A 27,209-nucleotide genomic window follows, 5' to 3' on the forward strand; every position below is an offset into this window, starting at 1 on the left:
GTGTAATATTCCTCAGACACTCCTGGCTACCCAAGAACAAAGGAAAGGGGTTTAAGTGCTTGCCATGGTGATACAGGAAACAAAGGCAAATAAAAAATTAAATTCCCTTACTGCCTATAGCCCGTTGACAAGTCCTTGAAACTGGCAGAATGACCTCCTTCTAGGAGCTCAGCTGCCTCAATGATGACACTTTGCTAGGGGCAAAAGAGAATCTTGGCTTAACATTATCCTGACCACCACCAGCCCACCCCCCACCCCCCCCACCCCCCCGAACCTTTAAGTCTACTTTAACATATAAAAATTCCTTTGGAAACTTCCTTTATCTCAACTTCCCCAAGATATACACTGGTAATCAGACTCCAAGCCATGACCCCTGATATATATCGGAAGGGTCTCATGACTGAGGTTTTACTAAACAGTAATAAATGGTGTTTTCCTAACAGCAGCTAGCCCCTCAAGGTCCTGGAAACCTTGCTTCTAAAATTCCTTAGAGACTTACACTGTCCCTGCCCCCTTGCCAACCTGAGGGTATATAATCAGTTACCTGTCACAATCCCAATTCACCTCTTTCTGCCCAGGGGTCCTGTCCCTGTGCTTTAATAAAATCACCTTTTTACACCAAAGACATCTTGAAGAATTCTTTCTTGGCCATCAGCTCCGAACCCCCATCATCACCCCAAAACTTCATCACTTTCACTGTAATAAATTATAACTTTGAGTAGAACAGCTACTCAGTCCTGTGAGTCCTAGCAAATCAAGCCCAAGGGCAATTTTGGGAACCTCTAACACAGCCCCTACCTCACCATATTAAAAAACTCAAAATGCATCACACATTTAAATGTAAGAAGCAAGACTATAAAATTCTTATAAGAAAGATAGGAGTAAATCTTCATGACTTGGGTTGGGAAATGGTTTTGTAAATATAAAACCAAAAGCATAAGCAGCAAAAGAAAAAATAAGTAAACTGAACCTAATTGAAATTAAAGACTTTATGCTTCCCAAGACCCCATTAAGAAAGTCAAAGACAACCAAAGAACGGAAGAAAATGCAAATCATGTCTGATAAGGAACTCTTTAAAATACATAAAAAACTCAATAAGATAAAAATCTAATTAAAAAATGGACAAAGGATCTGAATAGACATTTCTCCAAAGAAGATTTATAAATTGCCAACAAGCACATGAAAATATGCTCAGCATCATTAGTTGTTAGGAAAATGCAAATCAAAATCATAATGATAATGAGATATACTTCTCATCCAGTAGGGTGGCCAGAACCAAAAAGACAGACAATTAACAAGTGTTAATAAGGATTCTAAGAAAGTAGAACCCTCATACACTATTTATAGGAGTATACAATAGTGGTGCCACTTGGGAAAACCATCTGGTAGTTTCTCAAAATGTTAAACACAGAGTTACCATATGACCCATCAATTCTACTCCTAGGTGTATCAAAAGGAATGAAAACATGTGTCCATACAAAAGCTAGTCCAGAAAAGCTAATAGAATTAATCGCAATAGTGAAAAAATAGAAACAACCAAAATATCCATCAGCTAATAAATAAATAAAATGTGATACATCCATACAATGGGATATTATTCAGCAATGAAAAGAATGAAATACTGATACATGTGTGAACCTTAAACACATTATGTTAAGTGACAGAAGTCAATCATAGTCAGCCACATATTGTATGATTTCATTTATATGAACTGTTCAGAATGAGCAAATCTACAGAGTCACAAAGCATACTGGCTGCCTAGGGCAAAAGGGAGGGGAGAATTGGGTGACTGCTAATGGGTACAAAGTTTCTTTCTGATGTAACAGAAATGTTCTAAATTTGATTGTGATTGCACAACTCTGTGAATATCTAAAAAAAAGCATTGAATGTTTATACTTCAAAACAGATGAATTACATATGATGTAGAAAAAAAAAGTTGTTAACAAAATAAGAGGAGAATTTATTATGAAAAACTTTACGACAAATAGAAAATTTTAGGGGCAACTAGGTAGCTCAGTCAGTTGAGCGCCAACTTCAGCTCAGGTCATGATCTCACAGTTCAGGAGTTCGAGCCCCATGTCGGGCTCCATGTTGACAGCTCAGAGCCTGGAGCCTGCTTCGGTTTCTGTGACTCTCCCTCTCTCTGCCCTCCCCTGCTAGTATCCTGTCCCCCCGCCCCCTCTCAAAAATGAATAAATGTTAAAAATAACTTTAAAAAATATTTACAAAAAAATTAGAAAAATTTAAAAGATTCTTTGAAAACTCCCTGAAAATACAACTTACCATCCCTGAAAATACAACTTTCTAAAACTGATATAAAAAGAAATAGAAAATGTACATGGTAAAGAAACTGATCACCAAAAACCATCACATAAATGCTAGCAAACATTTAAGGAAGAATATGAACCTTACACAAACGACTACAGACAATACAGAAAGAAGGGAGCCCTCAATGAATTGTTTTATGAAGCCAGCATCCAGAAAACTAGAATGGATGGTTATAAAGAAGTAATGTTACCCATTCCACAGGTGTGGGCTGAGCACAGACTTCCTTCCCTAAAGTACACTATAAAAAGGGGAGAACAGGGGCGCCTGGGTGGCGCAGTCGGTTAAGCGTCCGACTTCAACCAGGTCACGATCTCGCGGTCCGTGAGTTCGAGCCCCACGTCGGGCTCTGGGCTGATGGCTCAGAGCCTGGAGCCTGTTTCCGATTCTGTGTCTCCCTCTCTCTCTGCCCCTCCCCTGTTCATGCTCTGTCTCTCTCTGTCCCAAAAATAAATAAACATTGAAAAAAAAAATTAAAAAAATTAAAAAGGGGAGAACAGGGGTAAGGGGAAGGTGTAGGTAACTTCATAATAGAGAAACCTGATAATACTTCCTTGGCCAGGTGACCAAGGTCAACACCAACAGTGATGAGTTTGTTGACCACATGTACCTTTGATGTGATATGATTGAAATGGTGCTTTACCTCTGTGATCCTCTTTCCCCAAACCTATAACCCCAGGTTAATCAGATAATACCAATGGAGAAACATTCTACAAAATACCTGACTGGTCATTCAAAACAAAGGCAGTCTGAAAAACAACCCAGAGGAGCCTAAGGAGATATGACAACTGAATGTAATGTGGGATCTTAGACCAGAATTAAGACATTATGGAAAGACTAAGGAAATCTGAATAAAATATGGACTTCAGTTAATAATCATGTGTCAATATGGGTTTATTAATTATAACAATACTAATATAAAATGTGAAAAATGGGTGTGGGGTATACAGGAACTTACTGTATAATCTTTGCAATTTTTCTGTAACTCTAAAAATATTTTAAAATAAAAGGTTTATTTTAAAAGGGATAGTAAAAGACAGTTTCACTCATCAAGTTTGATATAAAAATCCTAAGCCAAATATTAGCAAACTGTATCTAACAATATATAAAGAGGATAATCTATTATGACTGAGTTGAGTTTATACCAGGAATGCAAGGCTACATTAAACCTGGTCAAAACAAAACAAAAAAACAAAAAGACAAACCAACCAGTGGGGGGGGGAGGACCCTCACAATCAATATAAATTAACCACATTAACACATTAATGGAATGAAAGAGAAAAGTCACAGGAGTACCTCAGTGGATGCCAAGTGTTTAATAGAAGTAATATCAACTCATAATAAAATCTCTTAGCAAATAAGGAATTGAGCACAAGTTCCTTAAATTGATGATTGTTGGCATTAAGAAACCTATAGCAAACACATTATACAGTGAAATGTTGAAAGCTTTCCCTTTGAGATGAGGAATGAGACAAAGCCTAGTGCCTCCTATTTAACAAGTAGGGATCCTACCCAGTGTGATTTAAAAAACAAATAAAAATGGAAAATTGGGATAAATAAAACTGTCATCATTTTCAGATGATTATATAGGTAGAAAATCTAATGGATAATTTATTACAATTAATAAATGAGTTTAGACAAGTTAGTAGATATAAAGAAAAATACAAAAAATAATTTACATGTTAAATAGCAGTGACATTTAGAAAAAATGTAAAATATACCATCTCATATCAAACACCTAGAAATAAAGCTAACAAAAGATGTGGAAGAGTTTTACAGATTATAAAAGAGAATCTAAATAAATGGTGGGATATATATCATGTTCATAAAAGACTCAATATTCTAAATTTATCAATTCTCCGTAAAATGATCTATAGGTTTATTCATATATCCATAAAAAATTCCAACAGGTTTCACTGTGAGATATGAAAAAATGATTCTAAAATTTGTATGAAAATACAAAGGGCAAGAATAACGAAGGAACTCTTGAAGACAGAAAAGCTTGCTTTACCTGATACAGAATCAACTTACAGTAATTAAGAAGGAGGTGGTGTTAGAACAAGGATAGACCAATTAAAACAATGGATTAGAAAAGTGACCAGAATCACACCCATATCACACCCATATCGCTTGACTGACAACAAAGGTGGCAAGATGGAGCAATGGGGGCAGAAGTGTTTTAAAAACTAACCTGGGGTGTGGGGGGAGGAGAGGGATGCCTGGCTGGCTCAGTTAGAAGAGGATGTATGTGACTCTTGATCTCGGGGTTGTGAGTTTGAGCCCCACGTTGCGTGTAGAGATTACTTAAATAAATAAACTTAAAAATAAACTAACTTGGGGTGAACTTCAGATCTAAATGTGAAAGTCAGAATAATAAAACATCCAGAAGGCAGTAGAGGAGAATATCTTATGACCTTAGGGTATGCAAAGTTTTCTTAAACAAGACAAAAAACAGTCCAATTACAAAAGAAAAGAAACTCGATGGCACTGAAATTAAGAACTTCTGTTCATCAAAAGGCTCATGAAGACACTGCAGAGCTGAGGGAACACAGCCAACATATGTGAGAGCAAAGAACTTGGTGACAACAGCTGGAAACACAGGGGGTCCTCTCAGACCACCAGGGTCCACGTTTTGTCCCTCTTTTGCCCCCTCCCCCAATGTGTCCTACTCCCAGATACTTGTGAACAAACCCCTGATCTTCACAGGGAGCTATCAATACAGAAACCAGAAACCCACATCCTATTTTATTGTTCTGCTGACAACTACAACAGATACAAAGGGTTGTCCTATACAGAAGCAACAACATGAAACTATTCATTGAATTTTACTCAAGATTTTGCCTCTGCTTTGAATGGGAAGACAGTCTGAGGCCAGAGTCAAAGGAGGAAAAAGCAAACCTCACCTCCACCAGGGCGAACTTCTCCTCACTAGTGTAGTTGTAGCGGGTGGCGCGCTCATACTCCTCAGCATTGTCTGGGCAGTCCTTGTTGGAGTACTTGTCCGTTGGGTGCACAAGTTTCCATGAATACTGGTGTGGTCAGAAAAGGGGGAGACATCCACACTGAACGTAAAATGCTTACCTTCTGGTCTGACTGACATGGCCATCACCAAAGTAACCAAAGGTTAGTCTTTTAATATTAGCTGCATCTGAAAATCACACACATGCATGCATGCTCACACATACACTATGCACACATACACATACACACACACGCACACACACGCACACACACACACACCAGAGTTCATCTCCATAAAACTGCAAAACATTCTAGCCATGTGACTTCAGGTTTAAGAAATATATCAGGTAAAATGTCCAGGATATTTTGTGTTGAATATCTAAAACTAGCCATTTCAACACCACTTCTTTTTAAAATCAGCTCTTCAAATGATCATGTGCTCATTTGATTTAATAATTTTCATCTAATCAAAGTAAACAAGAGGAGGGAAAATCTTCCAAAACTTACAGGTATCCAAATCTTCCTATCACATCAGAAACTATTTTAGTAATGCTAAACAAAAGAAACCAATGGCTGGAACTCCACAGAGAAAGCGTTTGAAAAAAATGAGAATTAGGGGCACCTGGGTGGCTCAGTCAATTAAGCATCTGACTCGATTGCTTAGGTCATGATCTCACAGTTCGTGAGATTGAGCCCTGCACTGGGCTCCATGCTGGGCATGGAACCTGCTTGGGATCCTCTTTCCCTCTCTCTTTCTCTCTCTCTCACTCTCTCCCCCTCTCTCTGCCCCTCCCTTCCCTCTCTAAATAAATAAATAAATAATAAATTGCATGAGAATTAAAAATCATAATGATACAAATTCTATCTAAATGTTTTAAAAGATAAGACTTTTTTTATAAATAGACAAAACATATTCTGAGCCATCTCAGAAACATTTAGACTGATATACATTTTTATTTCTAGGGTTAGAAATAAAAAGCCAATTCATTCTCGAACAAAGACTAAAGTTAATGCAGAAAAAATATCATTTAGTTAATTTCTTGATGGCCTTGGGAAGAAAAGCACTTGTAACCAACCAGGGGTAGACGTTCTTTCAGGTCTCTGCATTTCCAAATAGAAGCAAGCATACAATGCCTACCACTTCCATCACGTGAGCACTCCACTGAGACAGCAGCTGCAGGCCCTGAAGTGCCAGGTCAAAGAGTTTCCGGTACTCGGTATCTGTCTTCTGCGTCTCCTGGCGGCCCGACCCTGTGACAACCTAGAGCAGCACAGGAACATCAAGAAGTTGCCCTACATCTAGAAAAGTCACTTATGCATTTACCCCATGACCTATCAGACCCACTGGGAATCTACATTAAAGGTGCATTTGCAAAACTACAAAATGATGTAGGCATATGAGCCTTTACCGTGACAAAAGGCTGGCAACAGTAGAGCCCTGATAATGGACATTCTGCAGCTCTCAAAGAAGAGAATGTCTCTGCAGACTGTGCTGGAGGGATCTCTAGGACATGGTGTTAAGAGAACCATGTGCATAGTTATGCTTCTACTTAGCTAATAAAGGAAAACATGCACATCGTGTGTATTTGCTTATATAAAAAATGAAAACCTAAATTTATTTTTTCTACTTTTTTAAAAGAGTTAAAAAAAAATTTTTTTAATGCTTTACTTTTGAAAGAGAGAGAGAGAGAGAGAGAGACAGAGTGTGAGCAGGGGAGGGGCAGACAGAGAGGGAGGCACAGAATCTGAAGCAGGCTCCAGGCTGTCAGCACAGAGCCTGGAACAGGGCTCAAACCCACAGACTGTGAGATCATGACCTGAGCCAAAGTCTAATGCTTAACTGACTGAGCCACCCAGGTGCCTCTGAAAACTCGTATTTAACAGTGGCTACCTAGGGGCGCCTGGGTGGTTCAGTCGGTTAAGCGTCGGACTTCAGCTCAGGTCCTGATCTCTCAGTTTGTAAATTCGAACCCCGCATCGGGCTCTGTGCTGACAGCTCAAAGCCTGGAGCCTGCTTCTGACTCTGTGTCTCATTCTCTCTGCCCCTTCCCCACTTGTGCTCTCTCTCTGTCTCTCAAAAATAAATGTAGAAAAAAAAATTTAAGAATGGCTACCTAAAAGACAGGAAAGTGCAGGGTGGAGAGGAATATACCTCCTTTTGTACCTCTGACTTTGGAACCACATAAATATTTTATATAATTATGATATAAAATTAAATTAGGGGACAAAAGCAATCCTTAAAACTCAAAAGCAAAATGAAACAATGAATTAAAGTGTGTACTTGAATTGGGTGCATGACTGCACAGAGGAACTAGGTAGTGCAGGTATCTGACAATGAGCTTTTTTATTATAGTGTAAGTGCCTGGCATTAAGCTTTTGATTGCTGAGGCATCTATTTCAAAAACATCCATCTAGAATAAAGACAGTACCAGCTACATAAGTAGATAAAGAGCCAGGTAGCCCAATCTATGAAGTTCCCCTTCTAGAAAGCTCTTGGTGACCTACATAACTCATCACTTGAGTGACCCACTTTACTGCCCTCATTCCTGCTCTTATGTTTGAAATTTGCCAATAAAGAGTAAACCAATGAAATCCTAGGTACCCTACACCCTGGTCTCTTAATAAAGACAGAGCTCGAGGTCCACACTCCGTTGTCATTTCACTTTGTGGCCCCAGGCATGCCATGTGCCTTCCAGAACTCTGAGTACATATGCCTTTTTCCCCCAAAGTTCCCTGATGGTTGTTGCTGAGGTACATCTTGCAGTTGCAGTAAGAACCACAGGGCCTGTGCAGCCACAGTATTGGCTCTGCTCGGGGACATGTCTATGGAGACTGCCAAAGATAGGTGAGTCCCTCAGGTATCACTATCAGGAGGTTGAGACCAACAAAAACCACTTCAAGTGACTTTGAAAAACAATGAGAAAGAAAGAAAGAAAGAAAGAAAGAAAGAAAGAAAGAAAGAAAGAAAGAAAGAAAGAAAGAAAGAGAAAGAAAGAAAAAGTAAAACAATGATTTGTTCTCTAACCCTAGAGGGAGAAAATCTAAGGACGAAATTAACTACAAAAGAAATCTTAAAATACTTTTTAGTAATTATATTGTCATTATAATATATTATAACATCGCATATGACAATATACAATTATATTGTTTCTAGTAATTATATTGTTATTAGCAGTGCTGGTATTGCTATTTTAAGACTGGTAAGTGTATACTAAGATAAGACATCAAGTCAAAAAATGCTGTAGTCAAATTAAGAACCAGGATTTTCAGCATGAAAGGGAAAAAAAAAAAAGAATCTGAAGTAGATTTACTTCAAAAGAGTATTCAAAAAAGTTTATTACCTTAGATGATGCTAGAGAATCAGTTATTTGAAAATGTGATATGCATAGTAAAGGAATCCAGCTCTGACCTGTCTCTCCTGAAGGAATCATACATGCAGAGCAAGGCTCAACTGTTAGAGGAGTTGAGAAGGAGTGAATAGAGTAGAGTACCATCAAGTGGCAGCCCTAATGAATTCATACATTTGGCAGTGAACAGTGGTTGTCTACAACCCAGGTGAGACAGCCAGCACTCTAGCAGACTGCAGCGCAGCAAATTATGGGCCAGGTGGCCAGATGAAATCAGGCTTCTGAATCTAATCAGGCTTCTGAATCTAAGAACCAACGCAGTGGAAGCACAGGGGACATGATGATGAAGGAGCAAAAGGCAAGCTGAAGGCAAAGCACAAGCTCACACCCCAGTGGGATATGTGTGACATTCTTCAGGCACTCCTAGCTGCCCAAGAACAAAGGAAGGGAAAAACAAAGGGCTAACTGATAGAGATCACAGTCATGTAGGACGAGTCTCCGTGAGTTTGCAACTGTCTCAATGATTTATAAGAAAAAAGGTAATCTCCGGAAACCTACAGACTGTTTCCTGGAGCCTTAACATTACCCTGCCCTCCAAAGGATAGAAAATCTTATGTAGGAGGATCAGCGTAGCTCAGTCAGTTAAACGTCCAACTCCTAATTTCATTTCTGATCATGATTTCGTGGTTCATGAGATCAAGACCTGCACCAGGCTCTACTCTGACAGCATAGAGCCTGCTTGGGATTCTTTTTCTCTCTCTGCCCCTCCCCTGCTTGCATGTGCACACAACCTCTCTCTCTCTCTCTCTCTCTCTCTCTCTCTCTCTCTGCACCTACCCTGCTCACACACACACATACGTGTGCAATCTCTCAAAATAAACTTAAAAAAAACCCAAAACATCTTATATAATTAGTCACTCCTCACAACTCTAGTGCAGCTCTTGCTGCCCATGGTTCCTGTCCCTGGGCTTTAATAAAACCACTTTTATGCACCAAAGACATTTCAAAAATTCTTTCCTGGCTGTTGGCTCTGAACCCCAACACTTCAAACCATATCAATGGCAAATGACACCACAGGGAGTAAGAGACACACCAACCAACTATGGTGCACAAAACTTATTTGGATACTGAGGCAAACAAACTTGGAAAAATAAACCATTTGTGAGTCGATAGAAGACACTAAACAATGATTTTAATATTAAGGAATACTTGATTTTTTTTTAAGGTATGATAATGGTACTATAGCCATGTTTAAAAAGAGCCCTTATCTCTGTAAGACACATGGAAACCCAAAGGAGAGGGTGGTTGGAACCTCTGATCTATATACAGAGCAGAAGCACATGGGTATGGAGTTGCTTTGGGGGTAATAAATGTTCGAATATGGACTATCATGGTAGTTACACAATTCAGTGAATAAACTAAAAACTTTTGAATTGTACACTCTAAATGGGTGAATTGTATGGTATGTGGATTAAATATCCATAAATCTGTTTAAAAATAAACTGTGCAGGGGCACCTCGGTGGCACTCGGTAAGTGTCCAACTCTTGATCTCGGTTCAGGTCATGATCTCACAGTTCGTGGGTTCGAGCCCTGCATTGGGCTCTGTGCTGATGGTGTGAAGCCTGCTTGGATTCTGTCTCTCCATCTCTCTGCTCCTCCTTCGCTTGTGCTCTCTCTCTCTCTCTCTCTCAAAATAAATAAACTTTATTTAAAAAAAAACAACTGTGCAGCATTCAAAGACAGATCTCTTTTTTCTTATTCAAACCATTACTGTAATTATAAAGGTATGACAGCAGATATCAGAGGAAAAATAGACAGGAACCATACATGCTGTCAAATGCACCTATTTTTAGGGTAGAAATCAACTCTACATGTTGTCTGAGAGCTTTCCAAGAGTTTGGTTTACAATTCTATCAGCACAGCCTTCTTGAACACCCACCCCATCTCTATCCTGTGGGTTGTGCTGGTGGCTGGGAAGGAGTGAGATACTACCTTCTCTCTGGGGAGTTGGCCACCAGGGGTCTGCTTGGAATAAGCATGTGCTCTGAGCCATTTGGACTATCTTCTAGTCATTCTGGTTACATGATGGCTAGTGTTTGCTGGGTGAGAAACAGGGGAGCTCATTGCCCTGCAGTAGGTGGGGTCAACACAGAGTTACTCCCTCCAAATGTTAATGGTCCTCCTGAGAACCCAGAGGTACCACAGTCTCAAAAACCAGACCGGTGTATGTGGTCTCAAGTCCTCAAAGGGGACTCATAGGGTCTCATAGTCCCTCAAAGACTATGTGTAACACCCATACCACTGACTACTGCTTGTCCCTGACCTCGCTGCCCTGCCTACTCAGATGTGAAAAATGACATTCCCACTGCTCCTCTGGACTCAGACCTCTCCACTCCTACCCACCCCACATACAGGCAGGACTGGCCTGGAGGTATGCTTGGCAGATGGGAAAAATGTGACCAGCCCAAATAAGGACACAGAAAACCCAGCTGCAAAGCTGGAAGGAATTAAAAAGACCTATAGGTGACAGTGCTTCCTTCTACCCCCAACTCCAGGCCCTCCTCTGGGTGCACAGGACATGTCCTCCTATCCAGCCAGAGGCTCCTGCACAGCTGTGGCCTTAGGTACCAGCACAGGCAGGCATGGAAGATCCACTTACCTCACTATTGCTGTAGCGCGCCAACTCTGAGATAAAGCGCATGTGGTCCTCCCGGATCTGGATCATCTGCTCACAGATATTATACTGCGGGCTGCTGCTGGATGATGTGCATGTCCATCTGGCAGTGAAGGGAAAATGTGTATTACCTGAAAGGGTACCTGCATAAGACTTATACATCATAATGCTGGGTGGCCAGGGACATATGCACAGCAGGCACACAGGATGGCCTACTGGTCCTGCATGCTGCCAAGGAGAAAGAGGCTCGGAGAGAATATGAATTCTCAGCAAAGAAGTAGCCAGCCAGCCCCATCTCCCTGTGTTAGGGTCACTGTCCTATCTTCCGATACCTGCGTTTTGGAAAAGGAATCATAATTTCTCTTTAATCAGCCAACTACTTTCAAAAAGCTGAGAGGTGTTGCTGGATTTAGGATACTGCATCACCGTGCAAGGACCCTTGACACATACTGCAGATTTGGTGGGAACAAAGAATTCTTTATTACTCACATGTGAAAACATAAGCTATAGTAGAAAACAAGCCAGCCAAAGACTCCGAAACAAAAGTTATCCTTATAGGGAGTTGAAAACTGAAATTACTTGGAAGTTAGACAGTTGACTTATGTGCACAATATACCATTTTAGCAGCAAACAGTCAATTTAATGGGAAAGAAGTTTATTAAGAATTAAAAGTTGTTGGAGCTCTTAGGCAGAAAGTATGGGCCCTAGGGCTCTGACCTCTGCTCCCTCACACTCAGCACAGACACTCTCGCCATGTTTTTAACAAGCTGGTCCTCTTTGCTTGAAGGGAAGGAATTCAGATTACCAGTTTTCAAAATAATGGGGACACTGTCTCAAGCAGCAGTCCTTTCTTACTTTCTGATTCCACTATAGGATGATGCAATGATTATGTTGGCATCATCCAAGGTGGCTTCCTGAGTCTGCAATGAGTACATGAGGCCCAGGCCCTAAACCAGGCTCCACCCTCAATAAACCTGCCTCCCCTACAGGCCCCAAAAAGCATGTCCACCTAAAGCAAGGCCCTAGAGCCCAGAACCTGACTGCTGACATCACACACTCTGGCCACCCTTTCTGGACCCAGATGTCGGTGCAGGGCTAGTGGGTTGGGCTCTCAAAGCTCACGGCTACTTGCTCAGGCACCTCCCAAGGTGGCTGTTAAATGCCCACTAACACCAATTATATGCTATTGACTTATAATAAATCATATTAAAAAAATAGAAATAAGGGGCGCCTGGGTGGCTCAGTCGGTTAAGCGTCCGACTTCAGCTCAGGTCACGATCTTGCAGTCCGTGAGCTCGAGCCCCGCGTCGGGCTCTGGGCTGATGGCTCGGAGCCTGGAGTCTGCTTCCGATTCTGTGTCTCCCTCGCTCTCTGCCCCTCCCCCATTCATGCTCTGTCTCTCTCTGTCTCAAAAATAAATAAAAACATTTAAAAAAATTTAAAAAAAATAGAAATAAGCATGCAAAACTCATTGTTTCCTGATTGTCTTACTGGTTTTACCATTACCTCTCATCTAGAGCTCATCTGTGTCTGTTAGGGTAGAAGCACTGCGTAATGGCATGCTACTAGAGCTGAAACAAGTTGTTAGCCTCAAGTCAGTCATGGCGGGAGTATTTACACCATGTAAATCAGCACATGCTCCAGATCAGAGCTTGAATTAGTGCTGAAGCAGAAAGAGGTTTCAGTTTAATGAATGTAACTTAGAGAAGAATGAGAAGTCACCTAACTGGATGGTATATCAAATTTAATGGTAAATTTTATTAGGAAATAAGCTAGCACAGACCTCAACGAACTACAGCACAGACCAAACACAACCTTGTGTTTATACGGCCCTAGAGCCATACAAAATGGTACTCACATTTCTATTATTTAAAAAAAGCAACAATAACAATAATAATATATGCCAGATACCACATGTGGCCTGCAAAGCCTTAAAGTGTTTATAATTCAGCCTTTACAAAAAAAGATTGCCAACCTCTGAATAAGCAGATTGAGATGTAATTGATTTTTCAAAATCATGGCTATTTGCAATTGTAGGTTGGCTATGGATACACCTGTTTGGCAAGAGTCAACAAAGCATCCCATGAAGGCTCAACCAGCTATGTGGAATCTACAAAAAAAAAAAAAAAAAAAAAAGAGTATGGTGTGTTTTTTTTCTCATCTGTAATTGTGAGCTACAGACCCTTTCTTTATGCCAGGGGCTGGCCAACTCTGTACAAGGTCAGAAAGTAAATACTTCAGAATTTGTGGGCTACACTGTCACACAGCCATTGTCTTCTTTAAAAAAAAACAAAAACAAAAACAAAAACCAACCCTTTAAAAATGTAAAGGCCAGAGTGGCTCAGTCAGTTAAGCTTCAGGCTTCTGCTCAGGTCATGATCTCGGGTCGTGAGTTCAAGCCTTGTCCACAAGCCCTGTCCCTGTCAAGCTCTCTGCTATCAGCGCAGAGCCCATCAGATCCTGTCTCCCTCTCTCTCTCTTTCAAAAATAAATAAACATTAAAAAAAAAAAAAAATGTAAAGGCCATTCACAGCAACAGAGATCTTACAAAAACAGCCCTGGGCTGGATTTGGCTCTTCAGTGATAGTTTTATAAGCTCTGTAATATAAATGCAAACATCCCACTGCCCAGCAGGGCTAGTTGTTAAGCATTTACCAGTGTGCCGCTTGTTTACACTTGGACATTCTCCGTGAGTTCTATCCAAAAGAACTCTCTGCGATGATGGAAAAGTTCTACACTTGATCTTAACCAAAAGGCCGAGAAGCGATTGATGATGGAAAAGTTCTATAGCTGTGCTAACATAGTAGCCACTACTAACATCCGAAATACAGATGTTCGATGGGGGGTGGGAGGGAGGGGAGGGTGGGTGATGGGTATTGAGAAGGGCACCTGTTGGGATGAGCACTGGGTGTTGTATGGAAACCAATCTGACAATAAATTTCACATATTTAAAAAAAAAATGAAATATAGATGTTCTAACCAAGAAAATAACCAAGAAAATAAATTTCTTGGTTAAATTTCTTGGTTAAATTTCTCTAACGAAGAAAATAAATTGCATGTTTTAATAAATTTAAAAGTAGGCAGTCACAAGTGACAGGGCCTACCAGATGGGTTTTTGGTTTTGGTTCCAGATAATTAAAACTGTCAAAGGTGTTCTCTCTAGATAAATAAATGTTATAAAACCACAATGAGAACACTGCAGAATGTTCTACTGGACAACTCACTCTCCTCCTACCGAGATTTATTCTCCTCATAGTGGGCACTGGTCTTGACGTATCTTGCCAGTTCTATTTGCATGTCCCCAAACAGTGGAACAACCTGGAGCTGCTATATTCAAAGAACAAAAAAAATAAGGTCATTAAGTATGTTTACTCACCAAATACAATCAATCAATAATGGTAGTAATTACTATGGGCTGAATACTATCTCTGCACAAAATACAATTTAAGAACCAATATTCATAAAACCAATTCAAATATTACAATTAACCTACCTTGTTGCTAGATCCATGCTCATAAAAAAATATCAATTTGCATTTCTATATATTAGTAACAAACAGAAAATTAAAATCTAAAGGGAAACAACTTGCAATAGCATCAAAAAAACTAAAATATATATGAATAAATCTAACAAAATATGTTCAAGACCTCTAAACAAAAACACTACTAAAAATTCTAGAGAAAGTTTTAAAGTTCTAAGTAACTGGAGAAATATATCAAGTTAACGTTTTGGAAGACTTGGTACTTTTTCTCCCTAAACTGATCTATAAATTCAATGGAATCCCAAACAATATTCCAAGAAGAGGGCGCCTGGGTGGCTCAGTCAGTTGAGCACCGGACTTTGGCTCAGGTCATGATCTCGTGGTCCGTGAGTTCAAGCTCTGCTTCGGGCTCCATGCTGACAGCTCAGAGCCTAGAGCCTGCTTGAGATTCTGTGTCTCCCTCTCTCTCTCTACCTTTCCCGTACCCATGCTCTCTCAAAAATAAATAAACATCAAAACAAAACAATATTCCAAGAAGAAAAATGGTTTATGGATAGTGCATATATGTGTTTGTGTATATGGAAATCAACAAGCCAATTCTAAAATTTATTTTGAAAGGTAAAGGGACAATATCCAAGATAATCTTGAAGAACGTAACTTGAAGTCTTCTTGATAAGCAGATCTGTTCTATGGAAAGCTATAGCAACTAAGACAGTGTTGCCCTGGAGCATGGAGAGCAGTGGAGGAGGACAGGAAACCTAAGACAGTATCACATATATATAGACACCTGCTTTATGACCCAGGCAACAATGCACAGCAATGGGGGAAAAGATGGCCTTTACAATAAATGGACGGAATCAACTGGATATCCATAAGGGGAAAAAAGAAAATAAAAAAATGTCAACACCCTTCTTCACACCATACACAGAGGCCAGATCCAGGAGGATTATAGATCTAGATGGAAAAAGAAATAGTGCTATTTCTAGAAGGGAACAAGAAGAAAATTCTCATAAGCCCGCTCTATATAAAGATTTCTTTTTTTTTTTTAATGTTTGTTTATTTAAAGAGACAGAGAGTGAGAAAGCAAGTGGGGGGGGGGGGGAGAGAGAGAGAGAGAGAGAGAGAGAGAGAGGGAGAGGGAGAGAGAGGGAGTCCGAAGCAGGCTCCACACTGTCAGTGCAGAACTTGACATGGGGCCCGATCCCATGAGCTGTGAGACTATGACCTGAGCCAAAACCAAGAGTCAGATGCTTAATCAACTGAGCCACCCAGGCACCCCTACAAAGATTTCTTAAAGTAGATATTAAAGATTGATACATTAGATTACATTAAAATTAAAAACTGCTGTCCACCAAATGACACCTTTAAGAAAGTGAAAAGGAGAGCCAGAAGCACAGAATGCATGTATTTTATAACACATGTATTCAACAAAGAACATGTACCCAGAATATAAAGAACTATAAATCAAGGGGGGTGGGGGAGCGGGGTAGGGAGCAAGAAACTTGAAGTGACACTTCACCAGAGAACACACAAAAGATGAAGAGTGTGAAGTTATCAGAGAAATATGAACTAAACCACAATCAGTGAGTGAAAGCAGCTAGATACAAAAGAGTACACCTAGCATGATGCCCTTTATACAAGGTTCAAACCCAGACAAAACTGCTGCCTTTGCAGATGGGAGCCAGTGATTCCCCCCCGCCCCACTGCCCACACCCATGTTTCCAAATATGGGGCACAGAGGTTTAACTCCCAAAATTAAGTGTATACACTTGATAAGAAAGGCTTATCTAAAAAAATGTAACTCACCTTGAAGTACTTATCAATTTTGGATAAGTTTATTCTTTTCTTGGCATCAAGTTTATAGATGTTGCTGACACTCCCATCCATCAAGTATAGACCAAATCCCATGACCTGAAAATCACAAAATGGCACATAAAACTCAGACCTAAAAGTTTAATTACCCATAAAAACTTCTAATGCTACAGTTCATATATTTGAAGTGGGAGTTCATTCTTCTTTCAAAAAACACTTTTAGGGGTACCTGGGTGGCTTAGTCGGTTGGCATCCAACTTTGGCTCAGGTCATGATCTCGCGGTTTCATGGGTTTGAGCCCCACATCGGGCTCTGTGCTGACAGCTCAGAGCCTCGAGCCTGCTTCAGATTCTGTAACTCCCTTTCTCTCTGCCCCTCCCCTGCTCATGCTCTGTCTGTCTGTCTCTCTCTCAAAAATAAACATTAAAAAAAAAAGTTCAAAAAGCACTTTTAAAAGCTCCTCATAAATAGCTATCCCTTCATAAGAAGCTCTTCTTTTATCTGTGTCATTTCTTGTGCGTATTTTACTGTCCTCTCCAGGCACAAACACCCACCTCTCATTAAGCCCAATGAAATACTAAGTATGTATTTCCCTAAGTATCCATGGCCAGGGACTCCCACCCCAGATGGCACAAACAGGATATTTCCACTGTCATAAAGTGCTCCACTAGAGAGGGCACCAACTCGCCCATGCTCTCCTGTGGGGAAGAGATCTTAGGGCTGGGCCCACTCTTATAGGGAAGGGTTTGTGCTGACAGGACACTCAGCACAGTGTTCTTCAGGGCCATCCTTCCCAAAGGTGGAAAGCAGAGCAAATGCAATGGCAGAACTGACTTCTCCTCATCCCGGTAAGAAATGTCACTGAAAACACTCCCCAATTTAAAACTGAGTAATAAAGAAAAGTATGGTAAAAGGCCATGCTCTTGACCAAGAAAAGTCTACTACAATCGTGGAGACACAGTAGTGTTAATTCTTAGGAATCACATCCTTAACAAGTAGAATCTGATGATAACTTTGCTACAAGAAGCTAATGCTGACAGAAGCCCTTGACCAGGACTCCTCAGTCATGAGCACGTTCTCCAGGGGTAGGCATGTCATATACCTGACAATGGGATCAGGCCTGGGACACATTCAAAGGAATGTGTCTGGAGAGCCTATAGTGCAGGCCGTGAGCAGGGTGGAGGGTGCTGTGTACACAAACACACGTACGTGTACACACACACACACACACACACACACACACACACGGCAAGCGTGAGAATAAGAAAAGGTTGGCAAGAGCATCACAGTCAAAGCACAGCCTCTTCTTGAGAGCAAGGCTGTCTCTCTGCACAGTTATGTGAGCAGCCATGCCCATACACGTACTTTGAGAAGCATGTGTTTCTCACTGGGTGTCAGGTACATCCTATTCTCGTAGTAATCCACACACAGATTCACAATATCAGCGAGGAGCTCTTCGTAGCCAGAAATCACTTCAAGCTGCTGCTGTAAAGACTGAAACACAAAGTGGGAAATCCATGCCATTGACTGCTCCTAGCTCCCTGGCCCTCAGACCCCAGCAGTGCATGCCATCAGCCAAAGTGGGGAGGGTGGGGGAAGCCTTACTTGGGTGATCTTATTGTGGTTGGCCAGGAACATGGACAGATTCTGTGATTCCTGGATGGACTGTGGGTCCGCCATTTTACGTAAAAACTGAGCAGCCCTTTGAAAGGAAAAAAAAAAAAAAAAGTCATATACCCAACAGACTTAATGATTAAAAAAAAAAAAAGCATAGAAAATCAGGATTACTTTATCTGGCTACAGTTATCTGTGATAATGTAGGTCTTAGAAGCGAGTTATAATTTCAGCCTCCTCAAACTTTTCTACCCTGGACTCCAGGTCACTCTTCTGCCAACCTGGACAGCTCACAACCTCACTGTCCAACAGCTAATGGACTTCTTCAGAGATGTGGCAGCACCAACCACAGGCCTTTCTGGGGATTTCCTGCACACTGGCCTCTCCCTTGGGCTACCTGTTCCTAAGTCTGAGAAAGACTGCCTCCGTCTCTGTGACTCCCAGAGTATGGTAATGAAAATGGCCGGCACTGTCCATGTTCTCCACCAAGAATCCTCCAGGCCACCATGTCTCCCACAAGTCAGAGACCACACACAGTTCTGGTGCCAAAGGTCAGAGACAGAATCCTGGTTCCACCACCAAAACACTGCTCAATCTTGGATTGACCTCCTGAACTCTCCTGAACCTCACTTATCACATCTATAACAAACAACTGTCCACCTGACCTACCCACAGAGAAAATGTGAGGAGAGAGGAAACAGCATACACAGAATTACCTGTACACTTAGGTCCAATAAGACTGGAAGGCACACACTGAGTCTCTGAGTCTTGCAAAGCAGCATAAAGCAGCGAATGTGAGCATTCTGCACATCTAGGGCTGTCCCCCAAAAAGTCTAGCGTAAACTGGCCACCTAAGGACATGTCTGTGCAACCTAAAAACTTTGGGGTTTTACTGAAAAAAATTCCCATGGTAAAGGCTAATAACCTATCCCAACAGTCATTTCCTCCATACCTCCTTAGGAATAAATCCTGAATTTCCATGTTACAGCAATGTGCTTCATCTTCACATGACCAATGGTTGAGCAATGAGATATAATGAAAAGCACTGCAAAGTACTTGGAAGTATATGGATAATAAACAGTATGATCCCTTCTATTCTACTGTCTCCCTGTTGACTGGAATGCAGACATGATAGCTGGAGCTCAAGCAACCATCTTGGACCGTGAGACAACACATGAAGATGGCAGAGCAGCAGGACAGCAGGAGCCCTGGTATGAGCACTGTGGAATCCCCTCATCAGTTGCAGATCACCTACTTTGGGACTTTTCAGATGAGAGAGAAATGAGAGATAATCTGAAATCTTGTTTAAGCCACTATTATTTCTCTGGGTTTTAAAAAATTATATAGTTAGGGACACCTGGGTGGCTCAGTTGGTTGAGCGTCTGACTTCGGTTCAGGTCATGATCTTGCACTCTGTGAGTTCGAGCCCCGCGTCGGGCTCTGTGCTGACAGCTCAGAGCCTGGAGCCTGTTTCCGATTCTGTGTCTCCCTCTCTCTCTCTGCCCCTCCCCCGCTCATGCTCTGTCTCTCTCTCTCTCTCTGTCAAAAATAAACATTAAAAACTAAAAAATAAATAAATAAATTATATAGTTAAACCTAATATGAACCCTGATATGATAGCACTTTTTTGGAGCACCTGGGTGGCTTAGTCGATTAAGAGTTCGACTCTTCATTTTGGCTCAGGTCATGATTTCACAGTTCATGAGACTGAGTCCCCAATCGGGCTATGTGCTGAGAGATGCCCCCTCTCCCACACACACACAGGCACATGCTGTCTCACTCTCTCAAAATAAATAAACTTAAAATCAAAGATGCTGTTTTCTATTTTCCTCAAGCCTCACCATATAGGTTATCCCGGCATTTATACTCAGAAGCATTTGTACTGTTAGCTATTTCCAGGTGCAAATAAAAAGTGTGAGTGTAGTGTGTGAGGGCTGGGGAGAAATGGGGGTTACTATCTGGGAAGATGATAGGGGATCCCAAACAGAGGTCACAGGAAGAAGCCAATGGCAGCTGGGGGGTGCCCCAGGCCCACTCTGTGCTCAGGAGAGCTTGGGTGGCTCCTAGAGGGGGTGCGGACTGCCTGCAAGCACATCAAACAAGGTCAACTCCAGACTTTCCTATTCAAGCAAGGTTAATAGGTCAACTCCAAGGATTCTCTAGTTCTGGAGATCCAGGCTTCTATATAGAGCTAATTCTAGGTGATGAATGCCTACACTTAACTTCACATGGACCAAGCTTAAAACCCTAGATGATCCAGCTTAACTCCTACTGCTGCCTCAATCTTAGATCTGTTTAGCACTATATCCCATGTTGATTTTATTTTAAAGACCCGACAACGGTTGTGTGATTTCAGATACAACACAACTAAAGCCTATTCCAATGCAAAGTAAAATCTCATCAAATTTAATTTCACAGCAAAGATTCTTTGTCTAGCAGAAGAAACAGTAGTCAGCATCTCATTCCAGCCAACCATGCCTTCAACAGTACCAAGCACAGACTTTCTAAAAAAAGTTTATTAGAAGACAGCTCGCTTTGCTCTAAACAACCACCCTTCTTCCTCTTCCTGCCATCAACTGCTCCCTCACAGTATTCCATGGCACACCCACCTTTTCCAATTCTCTTCTCCAGAAGTTCTCCACATTCTCCCTGGAGGAGATCTGGTTTTGGGGACCTGGAAGCTCAGTGTGACCCCAAGACAGTCCACAGGCCAACTCTGCCCACTGCTGTGATGGTGTGTACCTTCCCAAAATGTACAACCAGGAAGTGAGGTGCTGTTCATCAAGATGCTTATGGAGCCAAAAGCCTTACAGCGACCCTAACCCTCTGTAACAGGGATTGATCTTGTGCACATCTGTCTTCTCACATGTGCTGAGCACCCAGAGGTCCTCAACAAACATTTGAGGATGACCAGGGTGTCCATATTCTGCTCTAGCTTCATAAAACCACAATGTACACATACTCTATGAGAAGACATCTCACTCAATACATCGCCACACACATAATCCGCCAGCTACCCCTGCATCTTATATGTAGGAGTGTGTATTCAAATAGTCCTGAGCCTGCCAAACAACCACTACCAAACAGTTGTGGTTATTTCAGCACATATGGGATATGCACCTACTAGGTACAGAGCATGTGGCTAATCAAGAACCACTCTGCCTGCCTGAGCACTCTCTGCAAGGTCCTAGGGCACAAGGTCAAAGCTCACCTCTTATATGCCGAGTGGTCATTCTTCACACTGCACTTCATGTTCTTTAACTCATCCAGCACAGCAAACATGTTGATGAACTTTCCCAGCGTGATCAAATAGGCTTCAGACACAAAATCCTTCCTTCTCTCCGCGTGGCATAGGCGCCTCACCTCCCCACAGAAACGCTCAATGGCATTTCTCTGAAAAGAGGAAGGGAGGGCAAAAAAACTGCTGTCACTGATGGGCCAACTCCATGCCCACCTTCAAGCACAGTCACTGTTACTCTTTGATGAAATACCCACCCAAATGAGTGGACATTTACAGCTCAGGTAATGAGACTTGTTTCTATAAAGTAATTTCCACATGCCTTTGCTCTGTGATAATCACCATTAATTTTCCACTTTACCAACTATATCCCTAAAATAAAAGAATTTTGTTGATTATTCAAGCAAAGTTACTGAGGAAATGCTCCAATAGAAGGTCTACAAACAGATGTTTTCACTTTCAGAGGTGAAGATGGGGGCAGGGAAATTTTTCCTCTTAATAACCTTTAAGATAAAACAAAAATTCATCTCCTAATAAGTTCTATCTTCTCCTTTTGCTGAAGGAATCTATAATAAAAACCTTCATACAATTCCAAAGTATATCCTTAAAAAGACAGCAAGTCCCCTCCCTGTGGCTACTCGACCCAACCAATGGGCCAAAGGAGCCAAGGCAGGCCAAGGACCACGAAGTGGACAGTCAGCAGAGGCTGAGAGAAAAACATCTGAAAAACCAGATGAATCAAAAGTACAAACTGGCGGAAAGACAAACATATTTGGAACTGACAGCAGTCTTCATGAAGGAAATATTCACTCTTAAAGAAATAAGAGAAGTGAAACACAAAAGACGTATTTATTCTGGAAGGGCCAATAAAGCTGTAGACTGACAAAGGTCTGGTGCCCTTTTGTCTCAGAGGCCATGATGGCTGCTTTAATTCACATACACTTTGTTTAGTAAGTCATGGTGATGGGTGAGAGTGGGCCAGATTCCCACTCCTCTGCATTAAACCCCTAGGATTATTTCACCGTTTTACCTGGAAGTACATAAAATTCATCAGTTTTGTGACTTCAGGCTCAAGGACCTCTACGGTTTTCTCGTAAATTTCCACTCTATTAGGCTGCTCATTACATTTCACCTAGGAATAAACAAGTATGATATAAAGAGGCTTCAAATTAGCTAGATAGGAGAGCAGGCAGTCCCAGCAGGCTGTGGGGTAGGGTGCAGGAGGGGGAAAGTACTGGTGGGATAGAGGCAGGGCTGGTGGCATAGGGGTGTGGTCTGGCTGAGATGAGGGAACCATAAGGGTAGGAGTGAGGTCTGTGGTAGGGGCGTGGCCAGCAGGGATGGAATCACGGGAATGACAGCGTGGACTGGCTGGGATGGCTTCACCTGTGGGATGGCCCGAGAGCAGCTCCTCCAGGTGTATAGCATGACCGCGTACTCTTGGCCCTCCTCCAGCATTTCATTCTGCAAGGGTACAAAGGGCAAATCAAAGGCAAGTAGGAAACTGATCATAAAAAAGGAAATGCCGGGGCGCCTGGGTGGCGCAGTCGGTTAAGCGTCCGACTTCAGCCAGGTCACGATCTCGCGGTCCGTGAGTTCGAGCCCCGCGTCGGGCTCTGGGCTGATGGCTCAGAGCCTGGAGCCTGTTTCCGATTCTGTGTCTCCCTCTCTCTCTGCCCCTCCCCCGTTCATGCTCTGTCTCTCTCTGTCCCAAAAATAAATAAACGTTGAAAAAAAAAAATCAAAATGAACTATACAGCTATGAAAAATTACCTTATCTGGCACATTTTAAAGACAAGTGAAAAGTTCATGAAATCATTAAAATACATAATAACACTGCAATTCATTCATGCAATCGAAGTCATATCTTAGTGTATAACTGTGTTCGTGAATACAAGTGTAAATAAAAAGGAGGGAGGGGTGCCTGGGTGGCTCGGTTAAGCATCTGACTCTTGATTTCGGTTCAGGTAGTGATCTCACGGTTCACGAGTTCGAGCCCCACACTGGGCTCTGCACTGACAGTGCAGAGCCTGGTTGGGATTCTCTCTCTCTCTGCCCCTTCCCCAACTGTGCACTTTCTTTCTCAAAATCAATAAATAAACATTAAAAAAATAATAAAAATATAAAGAGGAGAGAGAATGGTACTCCCTCAAAATGCTGACAAAGGTTTTCTCTGGGCTATAAATGCTAAATTTTCAGAAAGAATATGTATTATGTTTATAATCAGAAACACAAAGGTCTTTTTAAAAACATAAGGCATTTTCATCCACTTTCTTCTTTTTTTCCTTACCACAGATCATATCAGGATAATACCAAAAAGGTGTACATTTGTCAGTACAGGTACTATTCCCCCAAGGAAAACAAAAACATACAGAAGGAATTACCATGCTAGAATGGACAGTTGCTTGTTCAATGTATCTTGCAATCCCAGTGACAAATGCATTTCTGTCTTCAAAATTAGTGTTGAAATTTGGCTGAAAGGAAGAGAAAAACCATCACGTGGAGGTCAGTGTTGCAGACAATGCACCCCACTTCCACTCGGCACACACCTGGTAGAGCAGTGAGGATGGTGGGGGCTCAATGCAGGGCTGCTGGTCAGGCAAAGGCAGCTCTTCCAGGAGATCCACATTGGACAGTGCATCCTCCAGTGTCACCTGGGCTGCCATCCTGGCCTAGAACAAAACACAGAGCCACCTGTACTGTGAGGAAGGGTAGTAATACTCTGACAACCATTCCAAGGTGTGGCAATCAGACCCCCTTCCCCTGACCCCTCACTTGAGGGAACTGGGGGTGTATGAGGTGTCAGGACCAATCCCCCAGAGTCTGGTGTCTCTTCTAGGGCTTGCTGGCAATGGAGGCATGATGTAGCCTCTTCTAGCTTCCAGGAGTGTCATAGAGCAGGGCACATGCTTCCTGTCACCCTTTCCACCTTAAGGCCATCGTCTCTAGAGGGCTCCCAGAGGGGCTCTTACAGGGCCAGAGTAGGGAATATCATCTTCAACACCATGTCTGCCCATCCTCTAAGGGTGGGCAGCACATCCTCTAAGGGGGCAACAGTGCTTCCCAGCATGCAGACCTTCCCAGGTGGGTCCTCTAAGCAACTTTACACACTAAGGATGAAAATGGAAAAGGCCAGAGCCCTTTCTCCACGGTCAGCCTGTAGAGGCTAAGCTGAGGGCCAAGGGCCAACATGAAACAGGGAGGTGTCAGCAAAGGACTGACAGCATAAACTCGAAGGCTAGTACAGAGAAGCACAGAAATGAAGGTGGATGTCATCTAACACATCTGTGCCAGCTCCAGGAGAGGAGACCGCACACTCCAGCCTGCTTCCAGCTGAATGCTGGTCTGAACCTGGATAGGCCACAGGGAGTATAAGCAGTTGCAACCCTAGATGTGACACACCAAGCAGCTCTGATCCCAGATAGGACATGTGGGGCAGCTCTGACCCCAGATGGGACACATGAGGCAGCTACATGTATTGTGAGAAGGAAACAGCAGCAGACAGGCTGGATGAGAACACTCAATGGAAGAAGCTCCTCCCAACACTAGGCCCCAGAGAAAGTGTGGGTATAGAAGCACATGGTAGGGCAAGTTACCAAACCCCCAAGCTGCTGGCTTAAGAACCAAAAAAGGAACCCAAAGGTACTGGACAGCCCCAGGGACAATGTGGAGAGGAAGAATCTCAGAAGAGCAAGCCCATAAAGTTGCTCATGAACTTTGGGCCCATGCCCAAGAGACAAATGCATGGATCTGATCCTCTCACACCCCAATCCCTGAGACCACAGAAAACTCCCAGATGGCCAGAGGCAGCACTCATAGGACAGATCCAAATGGCACCGCAGGGGCTCTGAGAACAGAACTGACACTGAATCACACGCCAGAGAAAGCAGGTCAAAACCACACCCTAAATTGAACCAGGTTGTTTGACTCTAAAATAAAAAGTCAGCATTTGCCTAGGACTTAAGACCCAGAGTCTCATTTCATAATATACAAAACGTCCAGTTGCAGTCCAAACGACTCAGCACACAAAGAACCAGAAATGTCTTAGTTCTTATAGGAAAAGATGACTAACATATCAACAATGAAATAATACAGATATTACAATCATGCATCAGAGTTTAAAGCAACTACTAAAAAAATGCTCTAACAATGACAACACTTCCAAACTGAAAGAAAAAATCGAATGTCAGAGGAAAAAAAAAAACCTTTATATAAAGAACTAAAGAAAATCCTTAAACTTTTAGAACTAAAAATACTGTGTGAAAAATTTTAAAGCCCCTACATGAGCTCAAGAGCAAAACAAAGATTTGGTGAACAATAGAAATTATCTAATCTGAACAACTGAAAAAAGGTTGGGAAAAAAGTGAAAATCCTCAGGGGAACTTTGGGATGAGAAAAGTGGTCTAACATTTGTGTTATGAGTGCAAGGAGTGCTGAAAGTGGGTAAAAAAAATAGCTGAAAACAATGACTGAAAACTTCCCACATTTGGCAGAACACTCATATGAATTCAAGAAGCTTAATGGATCCCAAACAGGATAAACCTAAAGAAATCCTTACTGGACAGATCATAATCAAACTGTTATAAACTAAAGCAAAGGAAAAAAAAGATATCTTGAATGAATAAGTCATGGGAATACAAGGCACAACATAATGAATACAGTCAATGGTATTGTAACAGGGATGTATCAGGATAGATGGTAGTTGCACTTGTGGTGAACACAGCATAATGTATAAACTTGTCAAATCACTATGTTGTATGCCTGAAACTAATGTGACATATTGGGTGTCAACTATATTTAAAAAAAAATTAACTGATGAAAATAATGTATCTTTAAAACAGAGAAAAAAATGCATTACCTACAGAACAACAATTTGAATGCCTGTTGATTTCTCCTCAGAAACCAAGGAGGCCTTAGGAAGTAGAATGACACTTTTTAAAGTCTGGAAGAAAAGAACTGTCAACACAGATTCCTATATCAAATGAAATAGTCTTCAAGAATGAAGGTGAAGGGGTGCCTGGGTGGCTCAGTCGGTTTAGTGTCAAACTTAGGCTCAAGTCATGATCTCACTGTGAGTTCAAGCCCCGCAACAGACTTGCTGTTGTCAATGCACAGCCTGCTTTAGATCCTCTGTCCCCCTCACTCTCTGCTCCTCCCCCGCTCATGCTCATGCGCTCTCTCTCAAAAATAAAATACACACTGGAAAAAATTAAAAACAAAAAAGAATGAAGGTGAAATAACATTCTCAGATAAAGGAAAAGTAAGAGGATTCATAGACAACAGGCTAATCAAAGTTCTTTAGATAAAAGGGAAGTGATACCAGAAGTAAACCTGGGACACATAGAACAAAGCAAAAGCGATCCAGAGGTTAAACTGAACAAGAGAATAGACTGTTTCTTCTGGAGCTCTTTAAAAGATATTTTGTGGTTGAAAGCAAGAAATTAAAGCACTGTCTAATAGGAATTCCGTGACTATAAACATAATATGTAAGAGAACTATGACATAAGGGGGGGAAGGGAAAGGTGTAAGATTTCTACAATCCATTTGAAGTAGTGAAATATTGATTCTCAGTAAACTGAAATGTTAAGTGTGTGCTTTACAATCCCCAGAACAACCAATAAAAAAGTTATGAAAAGTAACATAACTTATAAAAAGATCATATATAATAAATTGATAAGGAATACTAAAAATGTTCAGATAACCAATAGAAGGCAGGAAAAGGAAGCAGAGCAATGGAAAAAATAGGGATCCTCTTT

The 27,209-nt window shown here is 41.7% G+C and overlaps 1 protein-coding gene across 6 annotated transcripts in view; it reads right to left on the minus strand.

Annotated features, from left to right (window-relative positions):
* CYFIP1 (cytoplasmic FMR1 interacting protein 1) overlaps positions 1–27,209 on the minus strand; it is a 132,703-nt gene that overhangs the window by 60,628 nt on the left and 44,866 nt on the right. For 5 of the 6 annotated variants that reach the window (XR_006704499.1, XR_006704498.1, XM_045448949.1 and 2 more), the window contains exons 2-13: positions 24,003–24,125; positions 23,838–23,927; positions 22,840–22,917; positions 22,484–22,585; positions 21,427–21,608; positions 18,207–18,303; positions 17,967–18,095; positions 16,596–16,700; positions 14,544–14,635; positions 11,294–11,411; positions 6,425–6,547; positions 5,229–5,354 (exon numbers count right to left, since the gene is read on the minus strand). Coding sequence is in view for 4 of the 6 variants with exons in the window: in XM_045448949.1 (XP_045304905.1) it covers positions 5,229–5,354; positions 6,425–6,547; positions 11,294–11,411; positions 14,544–14,635; positions 16,596–16,700; positions 17,967–18,095; positions 18,207–18,303; positions 21,427–21,608; positions 22,484–22,585; positions 22,840–22,917; positions 23,838–23,927; positions 24,003–24,119 (1,359 nt within the window). In the remaining 2 variants the exon portion in view is untranslated. The remainder of the gene's footprint in view (positions 1–5,228; positions 5,355–6,424; positions 6,548–11,293; positions 11,412–14,543; positions 14,636–16,595; positions 16,701–17,966; positions 18,096–18,206; positions 18,304–21,426; positions 21,609–22,483; positions 22,586–22,839; positions 22,918–23,837; positions 23,928–24,002; positions 24,126–27,209) is intronic. The other variant, XM_045448950.1, reaches the window with a different exon arrangement.

The sequence above is a fragment of the Leopardus geoffroyi genome, chromosome B3 (genome assembly GCF_018350155.1).
Source record: "Leopardus geoffroyi isolate Oge1 chromosome B3, O.geoffroyi_Oge1_pat1.0, whole genome shotgun sequence".
Lineage (NCBI taxonomy): Eukaryota > Metazoa > Chordata > Mammalia > Carnivora > Felidae > Leopardus > Leopardus geoffroyi.